We start from the raw sequence: 27528 nt of genomic DNA, 5'->3' as shown, positions 1-27528 counted from the left end.
AGGACACATGTCCCCAAGGTACAAGAGGAAGGCAATAATTGTAAGGAGCATCTGGCTTTATTGCACTGCTGGCTAGAGCGTAATAAATATGTAATCAGTCTGTTCGACATTGCTGTGAGAGGCAGTGCGTGTCTGCTCTGTGTGTGTGTGTGTGTGTGTGTGTGTGTGTGTGTGTGTGTGTGTGTATGGGTGGGGGCTGTAGCCGCAGCGCGACTTAAATGCACTGCAGCATCCAGCAGGTTCTGTCTCTCTGCATCCTGTTCTCTTGCGCCTGCTCGTCGTTCTCTCTCCCTCTCTCTCCCTCTCTCTCTCTCTCTCTCTCTCTCTCACACACACTCTCTCTCTCTCTCATTCCACTGCTCTCCGTCCAAAGTGTCCGTGCATCCGTCTGTCCCGGCACAGAATCTCTCTGTATTCCTCTCTCCTGTCATCTGAAACTTTCAGCATATAGACAGACACCCTCAGCCCTCGCAAATTCTGCCAGGCCCAGTCCGTCTGCAGAGCACCGTCGTCAAACTCAACGTCCAGGATGGATGTTCTAATGAAAGGATTCTCCATGGCCAAGGAAGGAGTGGTGGCCGCGGCTGAGAAAACCAAAGCTGGAGTTGAAGAGGCAGCTCTCAGGACCAAAGAAGGGGTCATGTATGTGGGTAAGTGCAGATGTTTGCTGCTAGTCTCTCTCATTCTCTTTCTCTCTGTTTGTGTGTGCGTGTGTGTGTGTGTGTGTGTCCCACACAGGGTAAAATAATATAACATTGCAACGTTGACAGTGGCAATAATAGATGTGTTCTATAAAGGTCTCTGCAATTATTCCCAATAGATCTAATGCAGATGTGATGGATGAGTCTGCATTTCATTAGCGTGTGTGTGTGTGTGTGTGTGTGTGTGTGTGTGTGTGTGTGAGGAGAGGAGGGTCTCAGTGAGGTTGTGCTCTAGTCTGCTGAGGAGTTGTGAAAACATAGATGGAAGCAGCTGCGAATGTGAGATACATGACTGATAAAAGAAATGCTGTGAAAATGGTGCAAGGAATGAAACCTGGGGTGTGGAAAAAGAGGGAACTACAGTAGTGCATACCTGAACGGGAAAACTAAAAACTCATAATAAGATGCATTTTTTTTTTCCCACACAATACACTATGATGTATTTTAACAGTGTATTTGTAACAAAGGTCTGTGCAGTTAATCATTTATTATTAATGCGTAAAAATGCATTGTGCACTAGTTTTTCCCATGTGAATACGTAATGCAATATGACAATTCCAACTTCATCAACGCACTGTCTGCACACCATTTGCGTCCTGCACGAACTATAAAGTGTTGTTTATGTGCATGCGAACGAGAGAGAAAGTAAGGGGGGGCATATAGAGCGGATCAGCTGAGCACTGCAGCATTTACTCCCTCCCTCTCTGCGCTCCCCATCTTCCATGCGTGTGTGCCGATGCAGCAGGATTTGCCTGGTTGTGAGTGGACTGTGATGACTAACCCTCACCATCCCCCTACGCCACCATAGAAAGAGACGGAGAAAGAGAGAGAGATGGGGAAATGAGGTGCAGTGCTCAAATGTTATGTCACAGGCTTGCAGCCCCTTAGCGTCCGCTTATGCTCATCGGCACAGAAATGAACAGATGGCGTAGAGAGAGCATGACTAAAAATACGAGCTACAAACATGAAACCATGACTGTGTAGTATTCGATGCATTCCTGGATGTTCCACAAAACACTCGAAACTTTCTCTCCTCGATGTGTTTTTTTATCACCTATAACCTGACGTTGGTAATCTCACCTAATCCAATCAGACCGACAATCAAGCCGGCGTGCATTTGGGTGTGATGTAAGCTTTATAAGCACTTCTCCACCAAGGTCACCTGTGCTGAGGTCACAGGCCTGCAAATCTGCTCCCATTCCAGTGCATGTATCGTCGGGGGGCTTCAGAGTGCTTATATGGCATTATGTTCACTCGAGCGTGAGGCCATTAATCAGGTCGTTGTTACAAAGGCAGGTTACCTATTCTCTGTTTAAAAGTGTCAAAGGTACTGCATCCGATACCGCGAATAGCCATCGCCGCCCGTGTGATGCATCGGAGATCTCCTCAGCTGAAAGTGATGGTGCAAACGCTCAGGTTCAGCCAGAAAGTCGGCGAGATAGACTTTGTCGTGATATAAGGAGATCTCCTTTAAGGCACGCGCAGAAAGAACACAAGAGAGCAGATGCGCTCGGCCATGCGGAAACTACTCAAAACTGAGCTCTCGCATTAAAAAACATGGAGGAGGAGAGTGAGAAAGAAGTCTAAGAATAGAAATAAACGCATAAATGAAGGACGTGGAGTAATACGGAAGCTGTTCGAATCTAAATATGATGAATTTTTAAATGCGTGATAAGGAAAGGCATGCGTGTGATGGAGTGTTATTGAGGGTAGATGACAGACAGCCTTTGAAGCGCAGTGATAATCAAGCATTTGGTATCTTATCTGCTTTGAAGTGGTGCTGAACTTCTTTTTATTTGCGTGGGTCTGTATAGTCCTTCATCATCTGTGAAAGCAGGATTAGATTGCTATCAAGACTTTAAATCCTGACATTGTAGTCACTGAGACACAGAAAAACAGTCTAATGTGATAATGACTGTTTTATTCAGTAATTATAGTTTTGTATACACTATCATTTGGGGTAAGCATTTTTTTAAAAATACATTAAATTGTTAAAAAACTGACAGTAAATACACTTTATACGTAGTTGTTGTTTTTAATCAAACAAAAAAAAATTTCAAACCATCTTTATTTAAAAAATAAGGGGGGAAATGGGTCATGGTTTAGACAAAATGATCATTTTCAACTTTTATAATAACACAAAATATTTCTCGAGCCCAAAAACAGCACTTTAGAATGGTTTCTTAAGGATAGCAAGAGACTGGAGTCTCTAACGATTGCTGAATTCAGCTTTGTAAAATATTGCAATATTTTAAAAATATTTCACAGTATTACTGTCCTCTCTCATATTTTTCTCTTATTACAAATATGGTAGAGTGACACCTATCTACCCTGTAAACTACAAACGATCAACAAAACTATCCAGCGATCTTAAAAATCGCTATCCTGGCTTTTATCACGATTGTATCAATGTACGATTTACATATTTCACTTAGACCCAGAACAGCCACATGTCTACGGCTCTAATTATATCAAACGTAATTTGGTGTTTTCGTACCAATCCCCAATTTCATGTCTATATCTCATATTTCAGGTAACAAGACAAAGGAGGGAGTGGTGTCAGGCGTAAACACAGGTGAGAAACAGGCTTGATAAGCGCGTGTCTCATTCAGAAACTGAGGAACGAGAATATTTACTTTTATAACATCGTACCTCACAGTTGCCCAGAGGACCACCGACCAGGCGAATATTGTCGGCGAAACAGCGGTAGGCAGCGCTAATGAAGTCGGACAGAAGACGGTAGAGGGGCTGGAGAACGTGGCTGCATCAACCGGCATGGTCAACCCGGTGAGATCTCCACCAGCGCTAGATGGCGCTCTTTCCCCAAAATCAAATTAAACTCGCCTCTCTTAATTACCGTGTTTAATCTTTCTCATGTATTGCATTGTAAAACACCTTCAAATCGCTTAAGGCTCTGTGTCTAATAAGCAAAAACTCTGAGCTAAACCGTGTATAAATACTGGTATTTTGTGTCTAACAAGTTCTGTTTTTTTTGTTGTTGTTGTTGTTTTTCCTGTTTACGATTGTGCTGTTAACAGGATGAGGCTTTATACGAGGTGCTTATTAAATGGGGTTGGGAATAGTTGATTTGGTTTGTAAGAGAAAATGCTTGTATATAGCCTGTGAATATGGCATATATATATACTCCGCGCTGCATATGGGACTGAGCTTTAACTTTAACTGATTGCTGTATCACACCACGCTGATGGGGAGAATGTGCACAACCATCCATATAACAGTAGATTTATTCAATCCCCTCTGGAGTCATTCTCTTCACCGAGCATAATAAGAAAGAATGGCTGCATTGATTACCTCATTGATTACCTGAATTCCCATCAGTTCCCATTAAGTTAATGAACTAATATTGTTAGTGTTTAGTCATTTGCTGGGATACAAACTCTGTTTTTCCATACAGTTGGGAAGGCAGCAAATCTGTTATTGTTTATAGTATTTATACATTATGTATTTATTTTGTTCTGTCATTTTGTACAAATTTTTCCATTTTAATTGACATTTTTTCACTTTATTTCAGCTTAGTAATAAAGTAATAATATCCTACATTTTAAGTAATAATAACAACAGCAGATGCGCTAAATGAAACACACAATTATGTTATCATCAAGAGAAAAGAAAAGAAAAGACTAGAAGCAGTGACAGATATGTCTCTCATTCCCATTGCATCAACTAACAACCTGGATCTTGTTATAATAACTCATATTCTACCAGAGCATATATTCTGACAATAAAATTGTGTTATTCATCAAGTAAATGACGCTAAACAGTTGCATTTGCACATCATCAGAAAGCTTATTAATGGCAGTTTGCCATTGAATTCTGCTAATCGATGCATGTTTCCCTGCACAATATTCTTAAAAAATGATAACAATCAATAATACTAATCTATCTGAATGTTTTGTGCATGTAGGTATCTAGAACCAATGTTTAGCCTTCCAAAGTCATCCAAAGCATGTATTAATATCTATGTATTAATATGCAGAGGTATCTAAAGTGCTGTATTGGAGACTGCCGTATGTCCTAATCTTTCTGGAAATTGCAGATTAGTTTTCATATAGTTAAATGACTAATGCTAACTAATTTTATCCGTGAATGCAGATAATCAGAAAGGAATTGTGCTTTAAAAGTAAAGTAAATATAAAAGTACCCTATTTATGTAAAAGTTCCCGGTCTTTTTGTGCGATTCATCTTCATAATCTCTCATGAAAATGTAAGAACTTTCCTTTATGGCAAATCGTAGATCGCAGCATTTTGCTGAATAGCCTGTTTAATTACGAAATATGATCGATCGTGAGAGTTTCAAAAAGCTGTGAGGAAAGATTTTCCTGCAGAGGTAATGAAGAAAGAGATTAGTTTCTGTTGTGAGGCAGACAGTCCTTTGAGGAGGACAGAGCGTCTGGTCCTGACAGTGACTCAGCACAGAGACAGAGACAGAAGAAGATGTGCCTGCCAGCTGCATTCACTATGACCATCGTTTACATCCCTCCCTGCTTCTCTGCAGAGACAGCAGTCATAACACACTGCAGTGGCTGCGCTGCATCCCTGCATGTCTGAATGGATTTGATTTATTATGGCTGTTTAACGTGACAAAAGCTGTTACTGCGCTCCATGTGAAGATTCACTGTTGAATGCCAGACGGAGCAGCTGTCTCTAGGATGTTAACGATGTCTGTATTTCACAGGGTGACTTCTCTCACGGGGGCATGGAAGGAGGAGACGGTGGGGAGGTGAGGAAAAACAGTGCACTTTGGTGACCCATTATTTATTAGATTTTTTCGTTTTTGAAGCATTAGAGAGGTACGTATCTTGATTACGCAAGAATAATTCTGCATATGATATGCGAAAAATGTATATGGAACTTATATGAAACTTTATAATACGTAAACGTATTAAAAAAGAACAAAACGATGTAGCAAGGTACACATAAAATTTCTACCCATGCATATACCAGCGTAAGGCTGCATTTATTTGATTGAAAATACTGTCAAAATATAATTAAAAATAGAAATATATTTAAAATAGAAATATTTTGTAACACTATGTCTTCACTGTCACTTTTTTTAAATAGACAATTTAGTTATTGTTATTATTATATAAAACAATATTGTTAGAAAATTTTAATAATAATAATAATAATAAAGTAATAATTCCCAGTGTTGGATTTCAATTACCACTGGAAGTAATTACTATTAAAAATTGAATTTAAAATGATATTACAGCATCTTGATCAGCATCCCGACTGTTATTTAATCTCAAAATTGATATGCATGCCGATTTTAACAATTAAGGTTAAAGACGTACTTTATCAGTTTTCCTGAGAAAAGATTGACTTTTTTTGTAAACTCTCTTCTTGGAAAGTGTCCAAAGCGTCTGTGTCTTTGTAGATAAGAATCCCAGGATTAAATCGTGTATGAAATGACTTAATCTACGTTCTTTCTGTTCATCAGGGTTATTAGTCCAGAGGCCCGAAGCTGAAACGGTCCCCTCTCTTCCCTCTGACTCTCCACCTCTGAGTTTCTGCTCCAAAGCCTCACCCCTTCCAGACTCCAGATGTTACTGATATTTTTTTGTGACTGTATGGAAAACCAGAGTTGAAAAAGACTTTCCCTGAGCCCTGTAGCCGTTAGATGTGTGACGCTTCCCCTCCTTCTCCATCTGTGGTGTCGTCATGCTGTTCTCTAGTGTTACTGTCATTCCTCGTTCCATCCACACCTCATCTAAAACACACACAAACTCATACATATACAAAAAAAAAAGAAGCCCAGAGGCTGATATCAGAGGTTGAGGTGGTCTTTTAGGAGCATGGCTGGAAAAAAAGAAACCCGCATGATCAGTAATGTAAGAAAAGCAATACATCTCATTTCATCAGGGCATGTAGCAAAGTGCGTCTGGATCTTTGTGAGATCGTAGCCATGTTTCAATTTATTTAGTCTTGAAAATGCTGCAATGTACGCAACGACAAGTTGTCTGTACATTAAGAGATACATTACATTCCTTTAGTTCGGTGTGTGTGCTGAATAGAGTTACTGTGTGCTTGACCAATAGACTTATCGTGTGATTTGTTAGAGTAAGAACAAATATGTTTATTCACAAAACGTGAACACATACTGTATACATAGATACTGTAAAACAACAAAAAAATAACGACTATCCGTATTGATGTAGCTGTGCTAGACTCGCATTTCTTCATTAGCTTAAACACGAGATTTGGTTCCAGTCGGGACAAGGAGTCTTCTGATGTTATAGGAAGAGATCAAATCTTCAAACACGTTCCTGTTTTGTCCTAGTTTTGTTGCGATGCATGTGAAGTCGGTGTGCGATCATGAATTTGTGATGCCCGCAATGTAAAAGCAATACTACAGCACCATTGCAAAGTTTGTCATTGGTCTGTTCTGTAGCACTGTGCTATGCTGATTCTAGGCACTGTGTTTTACCGAGGGAATGCTAAGAAGAGTAGATCTGACTGTCTTCATTCTCATTTAGCCTTGCCATCATGGCCGCCCAAACCCCATCCCCGTCCTGTCACTCAGCGGTGTGTTCAGATCCACCCCGGGCTTGTGTCTGCTGTAGGTAACTAGGACAAAGCTATCAAACATCGCAGTTTGTTCTTTCTTTGAAGCCACAAAAAAACTGAAGACTGCATGTTGCCTTATCAGCACTCCTGTATTCACTTACACACACATACAGACACGCACATGCACACAAAGCTGATCAAAACACAAAAACACACTCTTCTCGAGCTTTTTTTTCTTGAGCTTTTCTCTCTTTGCCCTCTCTGACACACACACACACACACACACACACACACACACACACAAACAAATGTCCCACATACGTTTTATGTTGGCATCAAAGCAGGCAAGCTGATTTTATAAACTGTATAAGTGAAATAAAGAGTTTTGTTGAAATCTATACCGCTGTGTCGAGTTTGATTCGCAAGCAGTGGTTTGTATGCACACAGGAATGTCACTACGCTAAACTTCACAATTAGTTATGAAGAAACAAGAAAGTAACACATTAAATTAAACATGAAGTTTCAAAAGTAGAGAGCTAAATTTTTTTAACTGTAATATAGCCAGCCTTTTTTGGGGGCTAAATTATATTTTATTTATTTACTAGTTTGGAAAAGTCCAAACAAGCTTCCTTTCTGATGCAAGTAAACCGGTAATGGGTTGCAAGGTATGTCTTTACGATCTAGAAGTACAGGATCGAGATCTGCAGTGCTCGACAAACAAACATCAAGCCAAAACACATTCACACAGGCCACATTAATTATACACCACTCCCTAAGCACATTACCCTCTGGTGATCCATCAGCACACACCCAGTACAATGAGTCTGAGTTAGGTGATGAGACTGAGACCATTCCTCTTTGGAAGGAAAATAAATAAATAAATACATAAATAAATAAAATGACATGAACGACAGGTATGTTAGCACATGCTTGGTTATGTTTAAAAAAAATAATAAAAAAAAAAATATATATATATATATATATACATATATATATATATATATATAATATAAATATATATATATATATATATATATATATATATATATATATATATATATATATATATATATATATATATATATTTTTTTTTTTTTTTTTTTTTTTTTTTTTTTAATCAAATATTGATTAATGGAATAAGTTCAACCAAAAATAGTTGAAGTCGTTTTTTTTGTTTGTTTTTAGCAGATTTGTCTGATTAATTGTCACCCTCATGTGGTTCCAAACCTGTAAGATTTTCCTTGTAGATATATCCTATATAGATGTTTTTTTATAAAATCTGAGAGTTTTCTAACCTGCATAGATGGCAATAAAACTGACATTCAAAGAATAGAAAGACAGTAAGTACATCAATAAAATAGTGAATGTGTCAATAATACAAATGTACTTTTATGAAGCTGCAAGAATACTTTTATGCGCAAAGAAACCAAAAATAACTTGATTCAATAATTCTCTTCCGTGTCATTTCGGGTGAACTGTCTCTTTAACTTCTGCCCTTTATCTATAATACTGCTTTCTCCAATAAAGTTGAATCAAGAGAGAAAGCACTGGAGAAAGCATTATTATGGCCAGAAGCAATGGTTTAAATTTTGAAATGAAAATGCCTTGATAGATTTGGAGCATAGATGGAGCGTATCACTTCACGAGACGTTCATTTTAGGACAGGTTTGGGGCGTACAGTAGTCAACATACGTTATAGGCAATTTTTCTGAAAGGCTTTGATCCACCTCAAATGTTGACTAGTATATACCATTTACCGTTTATATTTAGTACCTTGGAGAACAAAAATCGGACTTCTTGCATAATGATGAGTAACCACGTTTTTTTCTCGTACATTTCATGTCATTGTAATCCCCGCCAAATCCCAAACCTGTCCTCAATTTAAATTTTGTATCCCAGCTTTTCCATGTAATCTCAGATTACTGGACCCAATGGAGGTTTCTCTTCCGCCGCGTCTGATTTTCAGCAAGCAATCGCACTTTAGCATCAAAATGACATGAAAACTCAACAAACAATTGATTTCAGAGACTGTACATCTCTTAAAGCAAATGAGCGCAAAAACGCTTACAGCTTCGACTCATTATAACACATAAATTCTTCTGCTGCTTCCTTCATGAGTCACGCAGCCCCGTATTCACCCAAACAATAAATCATCATCAGTGAAAGCTTGTATTTCCAGTAGCACTGTGTGTGATGCCATGCCCTGTTTACAGTACCAACACCACTTCTGAGGGGGTTCTTCGATGTCTTATTTTATCAATATATTAATGTATTTCTAGCTTTCTTCGGATCTGGATTCTACCTTCCAGGCATGAGAAGAGAAACACAGGCATGAAAGAGAGAGGTGCATGAGTTTAAGTGGGTGTTTGTCATCCAAAGCTTTGGGGGAGTGTGTAAAAATGCTAAACAGCACAGACTATAAGTACTCACACCTCTGATGCACACACAGTTCCTGACTGACATCAGAGACGAAAACATGAACTTCATCAAGGGAGCAACGGACGGGCAGGTGGACAAGATGATCGATCAGGCCGGTGAGTTCTATTTGTTTGCTCAATGACACCTGAAAATCATGCCCAAAAAACGAACGCAACCAATCAAATGCATTGCAAGCGCTAGTCATTTTTGTCATTTGATTTACTTAAAACATAGACAAGATCATTAACTTTCAAACCTGTTACATCAGCTGTTGTGGCCAAAGAGAAAGTCGGAGAAATAATGGGAGTAGACAAGAAAAAGGCAGGGGAAGCGAAAGGCCAGAAAGAGGGTGGAGGTAATATTTTAGATAGGAGATTTTGGAAAGATATTTAATCATATTCATCCCGTTTGAAACTCTCTAAACAACGCATTCTGTCTGTAGGCATTGGCAATGTTTTGAGCGGTGCAATCGGCAAAGCTGCTTCAGACGCTGCAGCAAAAAGCGCCGCTGATCAGGTGGTGGACTATGGGAAGAACCTGCTCAAATAGGCCGACATACTTTGAACAGGAAATTTCTGTCATTACTGGATTCTAATACAATCTTGCGGTTTTAAAACTTTTTATGGCAGCGCCAATGTTTTTCCAGAGGCTATATGTTGTCATCTTCAAACGGACGATGCCTATATTTCTGTTTTCTGCACCTTTTGAGATTTATACTTTTTTTAAGTATGATTTCAGAATGCATTTCAATGCCGTTTCTGTTATAACCAATAAAACTGATGCTTAACATGACGCAAATAAAGAACCAAAGAGCTGTTGTTTAGTGAGAGACTGATTTAGCTTTCAAGGCAAAGTTGCTGTTTGGGTTATTTTATTTGACAACGTGTGAAATTATTTCTGTAATACATGTTTAAGAAATAGAACACAAAACAACAGAATTAAAATTCATTACTAATACTTACTGTTTTTGTGCCGTTTTATGTGATTAAAATAATGCCACTTTCTTGTGGTTTTCCTTTAGGAACTGATATTGACTTTGAAAAGACATTTTTAAAATTCTAATAAAAACATATTATGGTGTACACAGTTCAAGTCACGCCAGAGAGTTTAAGCATGAACTGCAACTCAAAGTTTACAAATACTGTTTTTTCTTTGAACCACAAATTCATGGAAATGAAGAACTACATATCAACTAGCAGTCATCAGAGTATTAAACTGTCTGCTTCATAACTTACAAGGCTTCATTTTAATGCGCCCACAGCCTCCTCACTTTTAGAAACTTTCATTTATCAACTCATTCTATGAACCCTAAACCTACCCTAAGTCTACTCTGAGAGTTAGTAGACATGTAGCTGCAAATTAATGAGAATTAGCTGACATTTAGTTACAAAGCTACTTTGTTTAATTAACAGAATGTGGACTATCAAAATAAAGTGTAACCTATTTAATTTCACTTTGAATAAAACTAGCTAGGTTGAAGTAAAAACTAAAGCAATTTATTCCCCAAATTTTTTTCAATAGGTTTTTGCTTTTTTTTTTTTAAGTTCAAACCATAAAGAACATCACACCAGTCACATTATTATTATAAATTCAACCTTATTTTCACTTGATTGTCAAAAAATTAAAAAATTAGTAATTTAACAATCCAAATAATGACAATACAGAAACGGAAAAATGATTTACAGGGATTTTTTATTTAGCCGAATGTGATACACGTGGTATTTTGGTGACGCTGAGAGAAAAAAAAAATACAACATAAAATAAATTATGATAATTTGTTTTATTCTCAACAAAAAGGCAATATAAATTTCAAAAACATTCCAGATATAGCAACTTCCAGCTCTCATTTAAGCGCGACTGTCTCGAGTCATCTAGGTTTAACAAACTACCAGATCTCCAAACGTTACGTGGTCTGAACCGCCTCGGAAACAAAAAAAACATCCGTACCTAAATGTACTGCACATTGTCAGCTAGAACTTCATTGCACCTCTAGGTCAAAACATTTACATGATGCAAATCATGGCTGGGTTTCCCTTTGTGTGATGCACTACATGGACTATAGTGACAGAAAAGAATTGCTCTATATAAAACTCCTGCTCACGGGTGTAAGGCATCTTTAACGCTCTTCATTACTGTAGCAATGACCATGTGTAAATGACAATACGAAATAAAGGAAATAAAACCTATCACGACGTAAACGCACCAAGCTGAACTAATATTTCATGGCGAGAGGAATCCAGGGTCAACGTGACAAATCGACAGACATTTAAAACGGTGTGCTACAGCTGCATCTGAAGAGGACCACGTTAGTTTACCACAGAGCAATAAAAAAAAAAAATTAAGGACGAAATGAACAAGTTACAACAAGACACACTTGAGAAACCTGATGATTGGCGCCATCACTACAGCAAAGCAGTAAAAACTGTAGCCTCAAAACAGATTAAACCGCTTTATATTTCTCAAACTCATGTGGATGGAGATTCTGGGGTATGACAGCATGAGGGCGTTTTAATAGAGGGTTAGGCTGATGTAAACTCTGATAGGTTAAAAAGGTCGTGAAGGGGAATCAAGAGGTCGGATGGACGGTTTCGTCTTCTTTTTGTTTGGGTCGTTTATGTAAAGGTCAGGCCGGCCTCATTGTACACCTTGAAGACCTTCTCGATGGCGTTGACGTAAGCCGCCGTCCTCAAATCCAAGCCAAGGTTGTACTTGTTTGCGGTGCGCATAATTTGCTGGGAAGGGAAAATAAAAAAATAAAAAAAATTGCAATATGAATACAGGTTTTCTTTTACAAAGCACGGAGAAGAAAAAAGCAAAAAAAAAAAAGCAGCATCAAACAATAATGACATCTGTGCAATGGGCGAGGTGGTTTTCTTTGCTCACGCTCATACCACGCCAGACTAAAATCTGCCTGAAGCGAGGGCTGAATGTTGTGGAAGAGTTCAAATTATCTTTCAACTGTTTTATGACAACACAACGCTATTATAAAGCAGCTGAGGTGGAGTCCAAGGCGGTTCCGGCTCTACCTGGTGTTGTTTTACAGATGGTGCGACTGAATGCTGTATGGCTGTCAGCTTTAGCATGCAAATCGCTTCAATGATATTAAAGGAACTTACCCTGGCCGACCTCTCCATGGTGTAGGCAAGACCAGAGTGCACGATGTCCTTTTCTGAGGCACCCTGCATGACAAAAACATCACATCACGACAAAGCAGAAACAAGGACATGAGGGTTAAAAACTGCTGATTTTAGAGAGCACTTCAAAGCTTTGTTCACAGATGCATTAACCAAATTCGTTTAGATAAATTCTATCTTTAGGACTGACTGACTGCGAGCAATAAAATCTAATAATCTAATAAAATAGCAGGAATATCAACATCAGTTATCGAAGTGACAGCTTAAAATGTACAAGATGGTTAAAAAAAGTCATTTTCAAAAGGGTTACAAAAATGATAATGAACAAAATAAAATGAAATAAATGGTAACACTTTACAATAAGGTTCATTAGTTCACATGAACTTAGAACGAACGATACTTCTACAGCATTTATTAATCGATTAAATGTTAATTTCAGCATTTACTAATGAATTGCATCCAAAATAAAAGTTTGTCTTTATGTTTACAGTGTGTATTTATTATGAATATATAAATACACATACACACAGTATATTATATATATATAAATTACATTTATTTAGAAAATGTATCTTTAACGTATACCTGTACGTGTTTGTATATTATATTGTATATGCATGAGTATATCAAACAGCCCTAATAAATAAACACACACACACACACACACACACAAGGCAAAGAAGGCAGAACATGATGGACACTTACAGCTACACGAGCCTGGAAATCAGCAGTGGGGACAATTGGGATTGGGCCACCCTGCTTTCCAAACTTCCTTTCAAGACTTTCTTGTACAGACACTGGACAAAACAAAAGAAAAAAGGTTGATCATTTATTTAAATCCAAGTTTCTATACATTTTCCATTTCAAACTTTTTCAGACTCACATTTCCAAACCTCTCAATAGATTTTCAGATTATATTTAACATTAATGGGTGATACAGCATTACTTTCAGCTTTAAATTCTGTATTGCAGTAAAGTCATCTGCAATTTTTCTTTTCTCAATTTTTCTTTTCTGATTTTCTCTGAGTGACAGCATTCAGAGTCCCTAAAATATAATAATAATAATAATAATAAAAATGCAAACATATGAATACACACAATAATTTTTTTGTGCCTTCGAGAAACTATTAACATGCATATGGGATATTTTTTGCCATTTTATTTTTAAATAACCTATTTCCTTAGTGTGTCTCAGCCAACTTACTATCAATACAAAAAGAGCATGGATGCACATAAATCAAGAGATTTAAAGAGTTCAAAATTTGTTAAAAGGGGGCCGCAAATAGGTACCATCATAATATAATGAAATCAGTCAACTTTTATTCTGTCACACCGACACATCTCTTCAAAAGCAGCTTCATGACCCTGGTATCCATCCCATCTAATTACAGAAAATGACATTAACGGATCATTTCTTGAAGGGCCAGCGGGCTTTGACACTTGGGTGGTAATTAAATTGGTTTACCCGATGAGACAAAGAGAATCTGTGCCATGTGATCAAGTATAGCATATAGCACACAAAAGTAGGGGTGGTTCAAACTCTGCTTTAGGAAACAGTGTCACGCCCTGCCGGTCACAGCTATGGACCAAGCCTGCCTGAGTGCTAAGAATAAGTGCTAAAAGGGAGGGAGCGATGAAAAGAAAGGGAATCAAGAAAAACTAAAACAAATAGGGTGTTACAGAGAACATTCTGAAGAGATAAAAATGCCTGCGGGCAGACAATAGCTTTGAAAAATGTAATGAAGCACGTCCATTGAGTTCATGCTGCTACTCTTTGAGTGACTGAGGCTGAAAGACCGGTTGGAAGAAATTTAAACACGTACTCAGCAGGTGGTAGTTGGAGTCTCTCTCGTACTTGAAGGTCAGACGACCGTAGCTGACGTGGTTCAGGTTCTTCAGCCACTCAAAGTAAGAGACTGTGACACCTCCAGCGTTCAGGTACATGTCCTGCGCATCGAGATATGAATCATTATTCCCATTTCAACTTTCCTGAAGCACAACAGAGTTAGAGATTATTGTTTTCTTACTGGAATGACCATGATGTTCCTTTCTAAGAAGATCTTGTCGGCATCTGGTGTAGTCGGACCATTAGCGCCTTCAGCAATAATCTGAAGCGATATAAAGGTTACGTTCAGAACTCGCGCAGAGCATTTAGACATTATAAGCGCATCTGGACGATGCCGTTGGTGTCAGACCTTGGCTTTGATATTGTGGGCATTCTTCCTGGTCAGCTGTTTCTCTCCAGCTGCAGGGATGAGGATGTCACACTGAGCTTCCAGAATGTTCCCCTCATATGGTTGAGAGTTAGGGAAGCCCACAATGGTGCCATGTTGCTAAAGAGTAAGCAGAAACATCTTGAAAAAAAAGCTTAAATAAGAATAGAAGGGCAAAAAAGTGATCGTAAAGGGACTTAACGGACCAGTTTGTAGTCCTCCAGCTCTTTGGGGTCCATGCCGTTGGGGTTCCAGATGCTGCCATCGATTTCAGCAATTCCCACACACTTGGCACCATAACGGTGGAGGTAACGCATGGAATGCAGACCCACATTACCGAAACCCTGGAAGATAGGATAAGAAACTAAAATAAGCATTGGTAAAAACAGAATCCAGTTTTGTTTGTTTTTGTGCCACTGGCGCCCCCGTGTGGTTTAAATGAGCATACACAAGCTATCGACGGGCAAAAACAAGCATCTTTGTCATAATTGCAGCAGAAATACTGGAAATAGCTTATACTGGAAAGCCTATTCGTCTTATCAAATGTATTTCTGGCATTTCATGTGCGTGTCAAAAGGGGAAATGCATATGGCTGATCACATTACGGAAGGGCAAATGGGAAGCCGTCGTATAGACTCAGTTCAACAGAATTATGTAATGCACTCCTCTCCAGAGGCTTTGTTTGATACTAATGACCAGGCTATCTCTTCTGTGCGCTGCTCTAAATCCATAACACGTGACAACATCTTCTCTTGTCTCTTCGCTACACATGGCAGTAAATCTTTAGAAAGAAAATGTAATTTCTGAGGCACTAATCCCAGAGCAACAGTCGATGAGAATCCCTGTTTTTAAGAGCTGATTGATTTTAGGAGTTGAGCACATTGTGATTAAGACTGAAATTCATTAGAACGCTGCAACAAAACAACTAAATTTGAATCCTAGAGGATTCAATGGGCCTGCTGGTTCATGGTAGTTATTAGATTTCACAGCCATAAGGCAGAGCCGTTGTTTGCAGTGGGATTCTAACAGCACGTGATTTCAAGGAAGTGAGAGGTACTAGAAGCTGACATAGGATTAACTCTTCCCTTTTTGTGTCAGCAAAACATTTAGTCAGTATACCATGCTGTCACTTGGTTATTCCAGCCCAAAATAAAATAAAAGTATGTAATTGTTTACCAACCCTCATTTAGTTACAAACCTTATAACTTAATGTGCCACAAGAATAACATAAGTTTTGCATAATATTGACAGTGCTTCTTTCTATACAACTAAACCATATTTAGATTTTTTCTTTTAGCTCAAATATTCCTGGTCACAATATAAGAACATAAAAGAACAGCATGAACATTCTGCTAAACCTCTCTATTTGAGTTACTTCTCTCTATCAATATAAGGTTTATTGCTAAAAACTAAGGGTTAGTTTAATTCCAATAAGAAAGTAAGAAAGTAAGTTAAGTAAGAAAGCTAGTTAAAAGTGAAGCTCAACAGTTCAAACTGTGGTTTATACCTGAATAATAAAGGTTTTATCAGCAAATCCAGGTGTCAGGCCCAGTTTGCTCATGTAGGAGGCTTCATTGATGAAATTCTCTATGCCATGGAATACTCCACGCCCAGTGGCTGAGATTCTGCCATGGATACCCCCCTGACTAATAGGTTTACCCGTCACACAGGCGTGGGCATTGATATCCTAGGAGAGAAAGAGAATTATTCTTTCAACCGTAGCAACACACACACAAAAACAAAATTGCAACAGGGTTAATATAGTTAACTACCATAAGTACTACAAATCTAATATAATTAACTACTGTAAAACAAAACTAAAACTTAAAAAAAAAACATTTTTGGGTACCACTTTATATTAAGTGGCCTTAACTACTAAGTACATACATTTAAATTAATAATTTAGTACAACGCACTTAGTGTCCATATGTTTTACATTGTACTTTTAAAAATATCTATCTCTGTAATTATTTTCTGTAGTTACTTTTTTTAATTACACTGTTGATCCGTCCGTTACTCAACCCAAACCACCAAATCTGTCCTTAACCTTACCCTTATCTGAACTCAGTAGCTAAGACTAAGTGTTTTACAATACATTATGAACACAATATAAAGTACTGTGCTTTTTGATACAAGCACATAGTAAGTAAAGCCACCTAATATAAAGTGTGACCCATTTTTGTCACTTTACATGACTGACTGAGAAACAATTCAGCTAGTCTTCAAGGCATTTGTTTTAAGATGTACTAAAACCAAAAAAAACGAATCTAAATGGCAATAGTATAGTAATGTGTATGTTATCTTTAATGGGGAAAGATTAATGAAACTTAAATGAAAACTTTCAGTTCCAGTATTTTTTTTTTAAAATGAAACCTGTTCTGAAAAAAAAAAAAAAAAAAAAAAAAAAAAAAAAAAAAAAAAAAAAAAAAACAGTGCTTGGTTCTCAAGTCAACACTTCAGCCAACACTGGTTGTCGGTTTCTCTTCCAAAAACACAAGCACCAGTCAGGGCTTTTCAGAGGGTGGATGAGGAAACCATATGATACACTAACAACTAGAACTCTTGAATTGGTGTGAAGGGGACTTATGCTGTTGTAAAAGTACGTGAGAGGGGTCACACTCCAAGCACAGCTCACAAGCCTGCCCAAGGGCAGCTACTATAGCCCTATTTATGTCACTGAATGAGGAAACGGCATCGAGACAGGAGACCTGTGCTCCACTCACAGATGACGCACAACAGGCTGTGGCCAGGGTAGAGGTTACTGCAGGAGACAGTAACCTTGTTAACCTCCATATAACTGTACAGCCATATAAAAAAAAGACACAGAGTATGCATCACCAAACTGTAAAGAAATGCAATATATTCTATTATTCTATTATTATTATTCTATACTTTGTTTTCAGCCATCAGGGCTGAGTTTTGACATATTTCGTGATTTAATTCAGCTTGCGATTTTATGTGACTGTTTATATATATATATATATATATATATATATATATATATATATATATATACATACATACATACATACACAAAGTTAATAAACAATTCTTAAATAATACTGTGACATATAAACACTCGATCGATTAGTACTAAATTATAAATTACAATCATTTAAACAGAAATATTGAAGCACAGTAAAAAATTATAATAAATATGCTATATGGCGCATATATTTGGCAAAATGGTCTCTAGAGATAATTTTTTCTACCTGACCAAGAGATTTTTTGACATACTGCATTGCATACAAACTATTATATTGAGGTCTTTTGAATTTGAGAAACATTGTTTTATAAAAATCAGAAACAATTCAAATAAATTTTTTTCAATTTTTTTTACCTAGCCCTATCCAACATGTTGTGAAATAATTATTGATTATAATTTTAATAAGCTAAAATGCATTTTACATGCCAGAACTAAATAAGAGCTCAGGTCAGGTTTATAAGGGTCTTACAGCACATCTCTTGCTACAGAAAAGGCAATGTTACATAAAACGTTGCACTCAGAGGTCAAATCGTTTCCAGGGTAACTTTGTTCTTGGATGTGACTGGACTCTTTCCTTCTCCACAGCCTGACTTAGCAAAAATCTTTCATGCAAAAGATCCTTTCAGGATCAGTAAAGCTGGATATTGTACAGTCATTACCCTCCCACTTAAAAATATAAATGAAAAAAAAGAACAAAACATGACCGTCCTTTTGTTTCCATGGAGACAGTGCTAGCACTGCATTACAGGATGATGTAACTATAATAAGAGCCCCTTAGGAGAAATAAACCTGTCCACAAGCACCACAGCAAATACGCTAAAAGAAAATCTGTATCATTTAGTCATGTTTGTAATTTCAGGAGGCCTCTTTCCACTTTAGGAATCTTTATACATAACTGACCCACCATTGTTCTCTTTCTGTGTTAGTTGAAGCGGTCATCCATGATGGAAAAACACTCTTAAAAATGTATACAAGACGGCAGCAATCCAGTTGCTATTGTCCGTGCAAATAAAACCATGACCTATCCATTTATTAGGGCACAAAGGTAAACATTTCTCAGTCTGTCATATAGATAGCATAATACTATCAGAGATAGACAAACAAAGGGTGTAAGGTTGCTGATAAAGATGATGATGAAAGATCTACTTCTTACTGAAGACGCTAATCTCTATTGTTTTTGTAACGCTTATTGCTCAAATATCCTTTATCGTATATGTTTTTTAACCTTTCAGTTTTGTTAAAACAAGCTAGCATGTTAATCTACAAATGATAAAAGGGAAAAAAAATTCAATGGGAGTTTTATGGGCATGGTTAATAATTGAATAAAGTAGAAGGCTGCTTACAGTGTGGGCAATAGTGTTAGCGTAAGTGTCAGCGATCCAGGACATTTCCCTCTCACCGGTGCTCATGTCAGGGGCAGGTACATCAATGCCAGGTCCTGAATGGAAAGAAAAGGGGATATGTTTTTTTTACAGCTTTAGATGATATGAAAGCAGACTGGTGGTCATGTGACCAGACACAGGGACCGATCTAGTTTTGAGTCAGTTATTATGAACTATGCTGATTGTTCTTTAACGCGAACGCTTGATTGCACGTCTCAGGGAAAAAAGTCTTTTAATAGGCAATGCAACAAATGAGCCGAGTAGGCAGCTTGTGTTGTTTTAACAGAGAGCTGGAGTTTCAGTGCCCGCTCCGAGGCTGTGAGAGAACACTGCCCCTCCCCCAACACCAGTGCCAGCTGCTTTGGCCAGGAAAACAGGCAAGGCATCCAGATAAACAGCTATGCAGACAGCCTTGCACCCTGAATACATTTCCAAAAACAGCTCCAAAGGGGGCAGGGAAGCGCACAGCGGGACTTATTTTTGACAGCTACAAAATACCAAAGCTCTTCCGGGTTAAAAGTGCATGGAAACAAAGTTAATAATTCCCTGACTTTTTCTTGATATTTATCAAAAATGCAGTAAAACTAAGACAAAAGAAACACGGTTCTGCAGAAATCATTAATTTCTTAATTTGATTACAGTTGTACTGGTTAACATTTTTTGTAAAGTTATTTTCTTTGATAAATAAAAAGTTAAAAAGAACATTTTTAAACATACGTAAATGTTATATTACACTTTCGACAAATCTGAAGCGTCTCTGCAAGATGAAAGTATAATTTGATTTTTTCTTGGAGGTCTTGATACAACAGCGTGGTCAAAAAGCACAAAAGAATGAATAAACTCACCAATGAATCCCTTTTTGGCCAGCTCAATGGTGAATCTTCTTGTGATTTTCTCCAACTCGTTATCCTAAACAGCACACAAAAATATCAAAATATAAATAAGAACATTCTCAAATTATATAGACATGTTTGCCCCTTACAAGCTTATGAAAACCACGCCATAAAAGCAAAAAAAAAAGAAAGTGAAGAAAAAACCAAAAAAACAAAAACAGAAACTCCATGTATGCCTGGTTTTAAAAGACTGGTCTTAAAACATTTCCATTTCAAACTCTTTTATAAGTGAAAAACAAAAAAATCCTTCAAAATGCTGTCAGATGTTTAGTGGAGCTTTTGATATTTAAAAAAAAAAAAAAAAAAAAAAAAAAAAACAGGATAAAGGTCAAATAAAGAAAGAAAGAGAAACATTCACTTCAATAAGTTCCAGAAAGGACCATATACATTTTAAACAGAACAACAGGGAAGATCTACTGCTGAACATAGAAACATTTTTATTTATTCAGAACTCCATCCAATTAGGGAGAAAGGGCCATTTTAAAGAGAAAGGAGGACGGATGGCATGATTTGTTTTGCCCTTCATTGAAAAAGGCAAATTAAGCCCAAAAGACAAAACTTACAGAGTAATTCCTGGGGTTGATTTTCACTCCAGCTTTAGCTCCACCAAATGGCACATCTAGAAGAAGACAAATTAAGTGTAATCTACAAGGATCATCTAACGTAACAATAACTTACAAAGAATATATTTGAGTTTAAGAGAGATCTAATGCATAATCCTGCAATATATCAAGTGGAAAATTGATCCATGTTGTGAGGGGGAGCTTACCCACAACAGCACACTTGTACGTCATCAAGGAGGCCAAAGCTTTAACCTCATCCACTGACACATCCATGCTGTATCGGATACCTGTAAAAGGACATGCAAAAATCAACTGGTAACCAAAAACTTAAGAGTCTGAAGAACACCAAAATCATACACAATGGGCTTAAACAGACACTTTGAAGTCATATTCTTTTCGTTTCATTTGCTAATTCAAATGAGGATTAAACAGGATGCAACAAGATGATGATGATAGACTTCATGATTTACTTCAATTTTGATAATTTCATAATTATACAATGAAACATACAACTACACTGTATATGTGGACTTTTTTTTTTTTTTTTTTTTTTTTTAAATACAGTTTAGTAAAAAACCAAAAGCATGCCAGTTCAAGTTCAAAAGGACACAGGTCACCTTTTCCTGCTATGTAGCTTAAACTGCAGCTCAACTTGTGTGCTCTGGTCACGCTCCATTAGGACAGGTGCTACCATCCCTCCCTTCTAGAGAAACTAGCGCCTAAAGTTGGTTTTACTAAAGCAAGCCACAGCACGGACGTGACCTCAAAAGGGCACAGAATCTAGGTCTATGCCTTTAACAAAGCCTACCGTATATGCTACACACACCCAGAGCACGCGACGATAAACTGTGTCCTATTGTGTAACCACAAATATAAAAAATGCAGAAATGACCGCACGGCAATGAATAAATCTGGTTTGCGTGTAGATCCCAATTAACATTCATCTGTGCAATCGGAAGCACAAAATTAATTTCCTTATATTTCAAATGTTGTACAAAAGATTCAGGTCTGCACAAAATATTTAGGTAGGAAAGTACACAATGTTCTGTACAACCTGGTGAGGCAAAGGTTGTCTGAATGTCATGTGTGCAGTGGGAGTCCTGTGTATGTGTGTGTACTGGACTGCAGCGACTCAGTGTCCAGTCAGCTCCTCTGCCACAGGCTGCATTATGAATTTTGAATAATTGTATGAATGAGTGAGTCTGTCTCCGACACGCACTCCCACACGGCTCAAAATCCCTTTTACAATAAACACAAACAACAGACTGTCATCGTGCATAAGCAGTAGAAAATGGTATCTATTATAATCTGTAATATCTACATTAATTCCCAAAGCTTCTGTAAATGCAAATGATAATTTCTGGCCCAAATGAGTGACATGATGAGCTCTACTGTTCATAACACAAGTGAGAAAGCTGCCTAATTGGCCAGTATGTAATTAAACCACTGAACATCATGTCTTTTTATTGCTGGAAAGCTCATAAGAAAATCAGCCCCTCTGGGCATCTCTTTGTCCATGTTTAAAAGCTCACAAGCTGAACAGATGCGTTTTATCCACTATAGCTGAAATGGTCTTCATTTATACACACGCAGGGAAGGAGGAAATGATACGAGTGGGATGGTGGGGGTTCTCGAGTGGAGGAATGACTTAGCATAAATCACCTACTGTATCCAAAGGATGACAAGAAAAAAAAAAACTCTACACACACACACACACACACACACACACACACACACACACACACACACACACACACAGGAGGAAAGCTTTCCAGCATCTCTTTCGACTCCACCTTAGCGAGCCAAACGTGCTCGATTATAACCAGGATGTGCGCTTCCTGCACAAGTCTGACTCATGCCACCTTTTTGTTCCATTACTCTTGCACATATACAGGATACGCAGCCAAGCATTTCTGCTGATCCAGTGATTCCGACATTCACGTGCACGACTTCGGTTAACAGATGATGAAACGCAGAGCCATTAGCTGACAGCGTGAGACGACTGAATTGCTCTTGCACTTTGTAATGTGTACCTAATCTTGTCTATTACACATTGATATTGTCAATCACAGCACTTTTGTCAGTGATAGTCTTTGAGCCACGGAGAACAAGGGTCTGCGTTGCATGAATGATTAAAGGGGCTAAATTTGATGTCGGCCGTTTTGCTAATTCTGACGTTAGCAAAATGTAACGACACACCACCTGAACATACAAAACGGGCGAACGTTTCTGATCGGCTGGTTCACAAATTCATCACGATCTATCCTAGGTGCTCCATTTTGTGCCTGATAAGGAAGCACTGTGCACCAAAAGCCAATATTTGAAGAGGTATTTTATGCATGACATTCAAAAAGTATGCACACTTAATCAATTATTGGAAAATAATGTGTAAAAATAGATGATTTAGTAAGATGCTTATTAGCGCTGGTCTTTTCAGAATCACACTGATGGTGTTCATTAAAGTTACAATAAAATGAAAGAAGATTTCTTTGATCCGGTGACCTTGAAGGGTGGCAAGTAAAGCATGAATTTTTAACAATAGCAAAACATCAAAAACGTACATATAGAAAATAAATTGGAGATAAAATAAAAAAACGCAATCAACATCTTTCTCATGGAAAAGTAGTGGTAACTCCAAGAAACAGATAAACAAAACGAGAGAGACTTTTCAAACTTTTGGCAACTTTTCAAACATTGAAACATTGTTTCATATTGTTGCATGCATAGCTGCATTCACATTAATATCTAAAAAAGGACAGTCCATCCAAAAATGAAAATGAAATGAAAATGAAATTTCTTTTAAAAATGAAATGCTTGTAAAGAAAACATTTTCGATTTCCATTGGCTTCACAGACAGAAAAGAAAGTCTATGAAAACTACTGGAAACTGAAACATTGCTGGCTAACATTATTCAAAATATCTGTAGCCTTCGTTGTATCTTTAGAAAAATTAAAGTCACACAGGTTGGGAACTATATGCAGGTATGTAAATGACAGAATTATCATATATGGATGGACTTTACAAACACACACAATGCTGTGTGTAAATGTGAGTAGAGTGGTCCTGTCACACAGAGGATGAGCCAGAGAGCCAGAGAGCCTGAGCACCACCCTCACATGCACCTTTACAACTCTCTCTCACGATACTTCACCCCACAAATCACCCTCAGTGTAGCGCCATGATGACATCTCCCCCTCCCACCCTGCCCGGCCTCAATGTCTTCATGACCACTGCTTCTTAACATCTGCCCTTAAGATGAATGCAATTCTGTTAGGCCTCCCATGATTTACAACAAGAGGACTGCCTTTGTATGGGCGTAAACCCCTTTCATTGGAGTATATGCATGTTGCTAAATCACAAAGTATATAAAATCACATAAAACACATCATATCTCTAATATATGTGTATATGTATAATAGACCGCGTATCAACCTCTTCCTTATCAGCTAGCACACAGGCAAATGTTTATTAACCTAAATGCACTTTCTCAACCTAAGTGAATGATATAAATGATTCTTTGTGTACTGAAAACACACAGTTGACTTGAGACTACTTGTTGCCCTTGTTTGGCATAAGGGTACAATCAGTTGCAAGTTAGTATAAACAGTTGAAACAGCAATGTTCACATTAATGACTAATAAACACGTCAAGCAGGAAGCATATTCTGAGGTCAAAGAAAAACCACAGACAGCCTCTCCAAAAACAAAAGTAAAAAGGCACATGGAAAAAAAAAAAAAAAAGAAAAAACTAAACCTGATACAGGGCTGTACAATTTCTGCCATTCCATTTCTTTTGAAATAGGAAGTTTAACAAAAAATTATTGACAGAGACACACAAAAAAACAAGGGGTTTCTTTCAGTTTTCCATCAAAAATAATACCTCAACTTAACCGGACATGTGACATTCAATATTTATAATTATTGTGTAATGGTATAATACAATATATTGTAAAAGTTTAAGAAACAACACAAGCAAGGTGACTTTGTTCTGTGACTCAGCTACACAGGTCTTCTGCAAAACTCTTATAAAGCTGTGGAAAGCTGTGAAATAGATAGATAGATAGATAGATAGATAGATAGATAGATAGATAGATAGATAGATAGATAGATAGAATTTTTGTTGTACTGAATAAAAAAACTGAAGTTGTAATTGCAAAAGGTTCCGATTTAATTTGATCAGCCATGGTATTTCTCAACAGAAATGAACTGGAATAAACCCATACAAAAATTTACGGAAAACAGAATTTTGTAGAATTTGCAGTGTGTGGCTTCTCTCCCCAGGTGATATATATCACCTGTGCAGGTGCAAGGTGTGTCAAAGTGATGCATTATTGACAGAGCAGCACTAACGTTAGTCAAATCTATACAAATGCGTTTAAAGCTGTATAAAAGCCTTCTAAAATAAACAACAGGGCACACATTGATTTGCAAGTCATTGTGTCAACAACTTTTAGCACAATGCAAACTAAAAATGCTATGAAACATATTGTTGCGCCAAACACGTAAACTGATATTACCTCTCGCTGTGCATGCCAAAAAAACAAAAACAAAACGATATCTCTTACCTCCTTTGCAAGGAGTTCTGTGCTGGCTGTGTTGCGCCCGGTAACCCTCGATAACCTCCCATTCTCCGTTGTCTCTCTTTATGGGAAAGGACACGCTCAGGACGTGGTTGCAGGGCTTGATGATCCTGAGGATCCCCCGCACACGGTGCCTCTTCTGCTCCGGCGTCTCCCGGGTCTTCAGGTCCTCAACCAGCTTGTTTTCCACAATAGCAGCGCCGCGGTCGAAGAAGCCCTCCACCATCCTGAAGAAGTTCGGGTCATCTTCCTTGTCAGCGGCATCGCTGTAGTGACGCACCCTCAGCAGAGACGAGGAAGCCGGCAGAGCAGACTCGACGCATCCCGAGGCCAGAGCATTTCCAGCTCCGCGAGTCAGCAGCTCCCCGAAATACCGGTACATGGCGACAAGGGGCTTTGGAAGTTACAGTACAATGGAGAAAGATGAAATTAATGGATGATGGGTATTCGACGAGGTGAAAAAGGGAAACGAAAAGGGGGGTAAATGAACGAGACTACGGAAGCTCCCGAGCCTGCCTCGTTCAGTGTCAAAGTGACAGCGCTCATGCCGTCTCGCGCTTTAAAAGGCAGCGGCGTGTTTGGAGGAGTCGCGCGAGCAGACGCAAGGTCACCGCGTGTCAGGAAGGAGGAGGAAACGAGCCCGCTCATTTTGAATCTCTTTTTCTCAGCTACGTTCAATATATCGTCCCCGTTGCCTTTATTCTCCAGCGAAACAAGCGCGTCACCATCTTTAGAATATTGTCTTTGAGCTTCCGTTTGCGCGGCAGCTCTGTATATTTCTGTGGCATGTCTGTCTAAGAATAATGTAGCTGATAAAGTGGATTTTGTCGTGAAATTGTCGTGTTTAAATTAAATGTCTTAACAAGATTAAACAACGACAACAACGAGCGTTTCTTTCATAAATGCGTGAGATCTTTTTTTTGGAAATATTCAACCGGAAGACAGAAGACAATAAACGCAGCGTTATTAAGGGGCGGGTCTACATTAGAAACAGATTATTTATTTTTTACTGATATCACTTAAAGATTGTGACTTTTCACTTAGAGAAATGAATTAAAAACGCATCACATCGTGTATCTTGAATCGTTTTAGTTTATTGTTTTAAGTAAACATAATCCATACAGAATTTTTAATATTTGTAATATGGCAAAGTTAAGTAGCGACATGGGGGCGTGGCCGGGAAAAGGTCCTCGAGCCAGGATTCAAACTCGGGACACCCTTATTTGTCCAACATTTTTGTTTCACTGGATATTAATACTACTACTAACATCCATAGTATTCGTTCAACAGTTATAAGCAAGAATGCGAATTCTATCATAAATGTTTTGTCATTTGTTTAAATTTGTTGTTTTGCTATGTTTACACAATATGAAAATATAATAATATAATAAATAATAAAATTAATAATAATAATGCAGTATAATAATATAGTTTCTCCCTTCAATCTGTCACCTGTCCACCAAGCACAAGTTCTTTGCTCTGATATTCCAAATCAAACAGCTAAAGTGAATATGGGCAATAAAGTTGATTAAATGTTTATCAGAAAGCTGTTTTATTACACACTCTAATAAACCAGGAAGGCCTTTATTTCCTGTCTTGGTTTGCTTTAATCCCATGCCCCACCCCCACACACGTATTTACCCTTAGCTGAAGCAGAAAAACCAGGTTTGACTGGGAACCCACATAAAAAAAAAAGCTTTTTTTTTTTTTTTTTTTTTTTAAATCAAACTGCTTTTTCACTGCTCAGAACTATAGATGTCTTCTAAAACATAAAGTATATCACTATGCATCTTTAGCCTTTTTAGTACCTACAATGGACAACATGGGTTTTGCTGATGTTGAATAGCCTACACAGCAGCCTATAACCTTTACACTGAGCTCACATTACCCCAATGGACTCTGCACAGAAGATAAGATTAGGATTGATCCCCATAGAACCTGGTACAAATTGGCCCCAAGTCTGGTTAAGAGAACAAGCAAATATTAACTACAAGCTTTAGAAAGAGTATTTGCAGAAAACATGTCATCCGAGAGAAGCACAGACCTCACGTCATAGCTAGTGTTTGTGTGAAGAAGCCAGTGAGAAATCAATACCACGGACTTGCTAAGCTGTATCATCTTGTCTCCCCAC

The 27528-nt window shown here is 37.9% G+C and overlaps 2 protein-coding genes across 3 annotated transcripts; one reads left to right on the top strand and one right to left on the bottom strand.

Moving 5' to 3' along the window:
- Positions 1-234: 234 nt before the first annotated feature.
- Positions 235-7627, top strand: sncgb (synuclein, gamma b (breast cancer-specific protein 1)). Of its 2 annotated transcripts, XM_043254472.1 has the most exons (6): positions 235-650; positions 3235-3276; positions 3361-3488; positions 3740-3757; positions 5398-5442; positions 6163-7627. In XM_043254472.1, exons 1-6 carry the CDS (start codon positions 530-532, stop codon positions 6169-6171), a joined length of 363 nt encoding a protein of 120 aa, XP_043110407.1. In that variant the 5' UTR covers positions 235-529; the 3' UTR covers positions 6172-7627. The 2 variants fall into 2 exon arrangements, with proteins under 2 accessions (XP_043110407.1, XP_043110408.1); XM_043254473.1 differs by lacking the exon at positions 3740-3757 and having other exon boundaries at positions 242-650.
- A 3695-nt stretch (positions 7628-11322) lies between these two features.
- On the bottom strand, positions 11323-25956 carry glud1b (glutamate dehydrogenase 1b). The gene is made up of 13 exons (XM_043253593.1): positions 25383-25956; positions 21025-21105; positions 20819-20874; positions 20208-20271; positions 19324-19418; positions 16502-16681; positions 15201-15338; positions 14977-15114; positions 14809-14889; positions 14605-14728; positions 13487-13578; positions 12764-12826; positions 11323-12379 (listed from the first exon to the last, which is right to left on the bottom strand). The coding sequence occupies exons 1-13, from the start codon at positions 25777-25779 to the stop codon at positions 12260-12262; spliced, it is 1629 nt and encodes a 542-aa protein (XP_043109528.1). The 5' UTR covers positions 25780-25956; the 3' UTR covers positions 11323-12259.
- Positions 25957-27528: the final 1572 nt, after the last annotated feature.

This window comes from Puntigrus tetrazona, chromosome 12 (assembly GCF_018831695.1).
Source record: "Puntigrus tetrazona isolate hp1 chromosome 12, ASM1883169v1, whole genome shotgun sequence".
Taxonomy (NCBI): Eukaryota; Metazoa; Chordata; class Actinopteri; order Cypriniformes; family Cyprinidae; genus Puntigrus; species Puntigrus tetrazona.
This window is presented reverse-complemented; position numbering and strand designations above follow the sequence as displayed.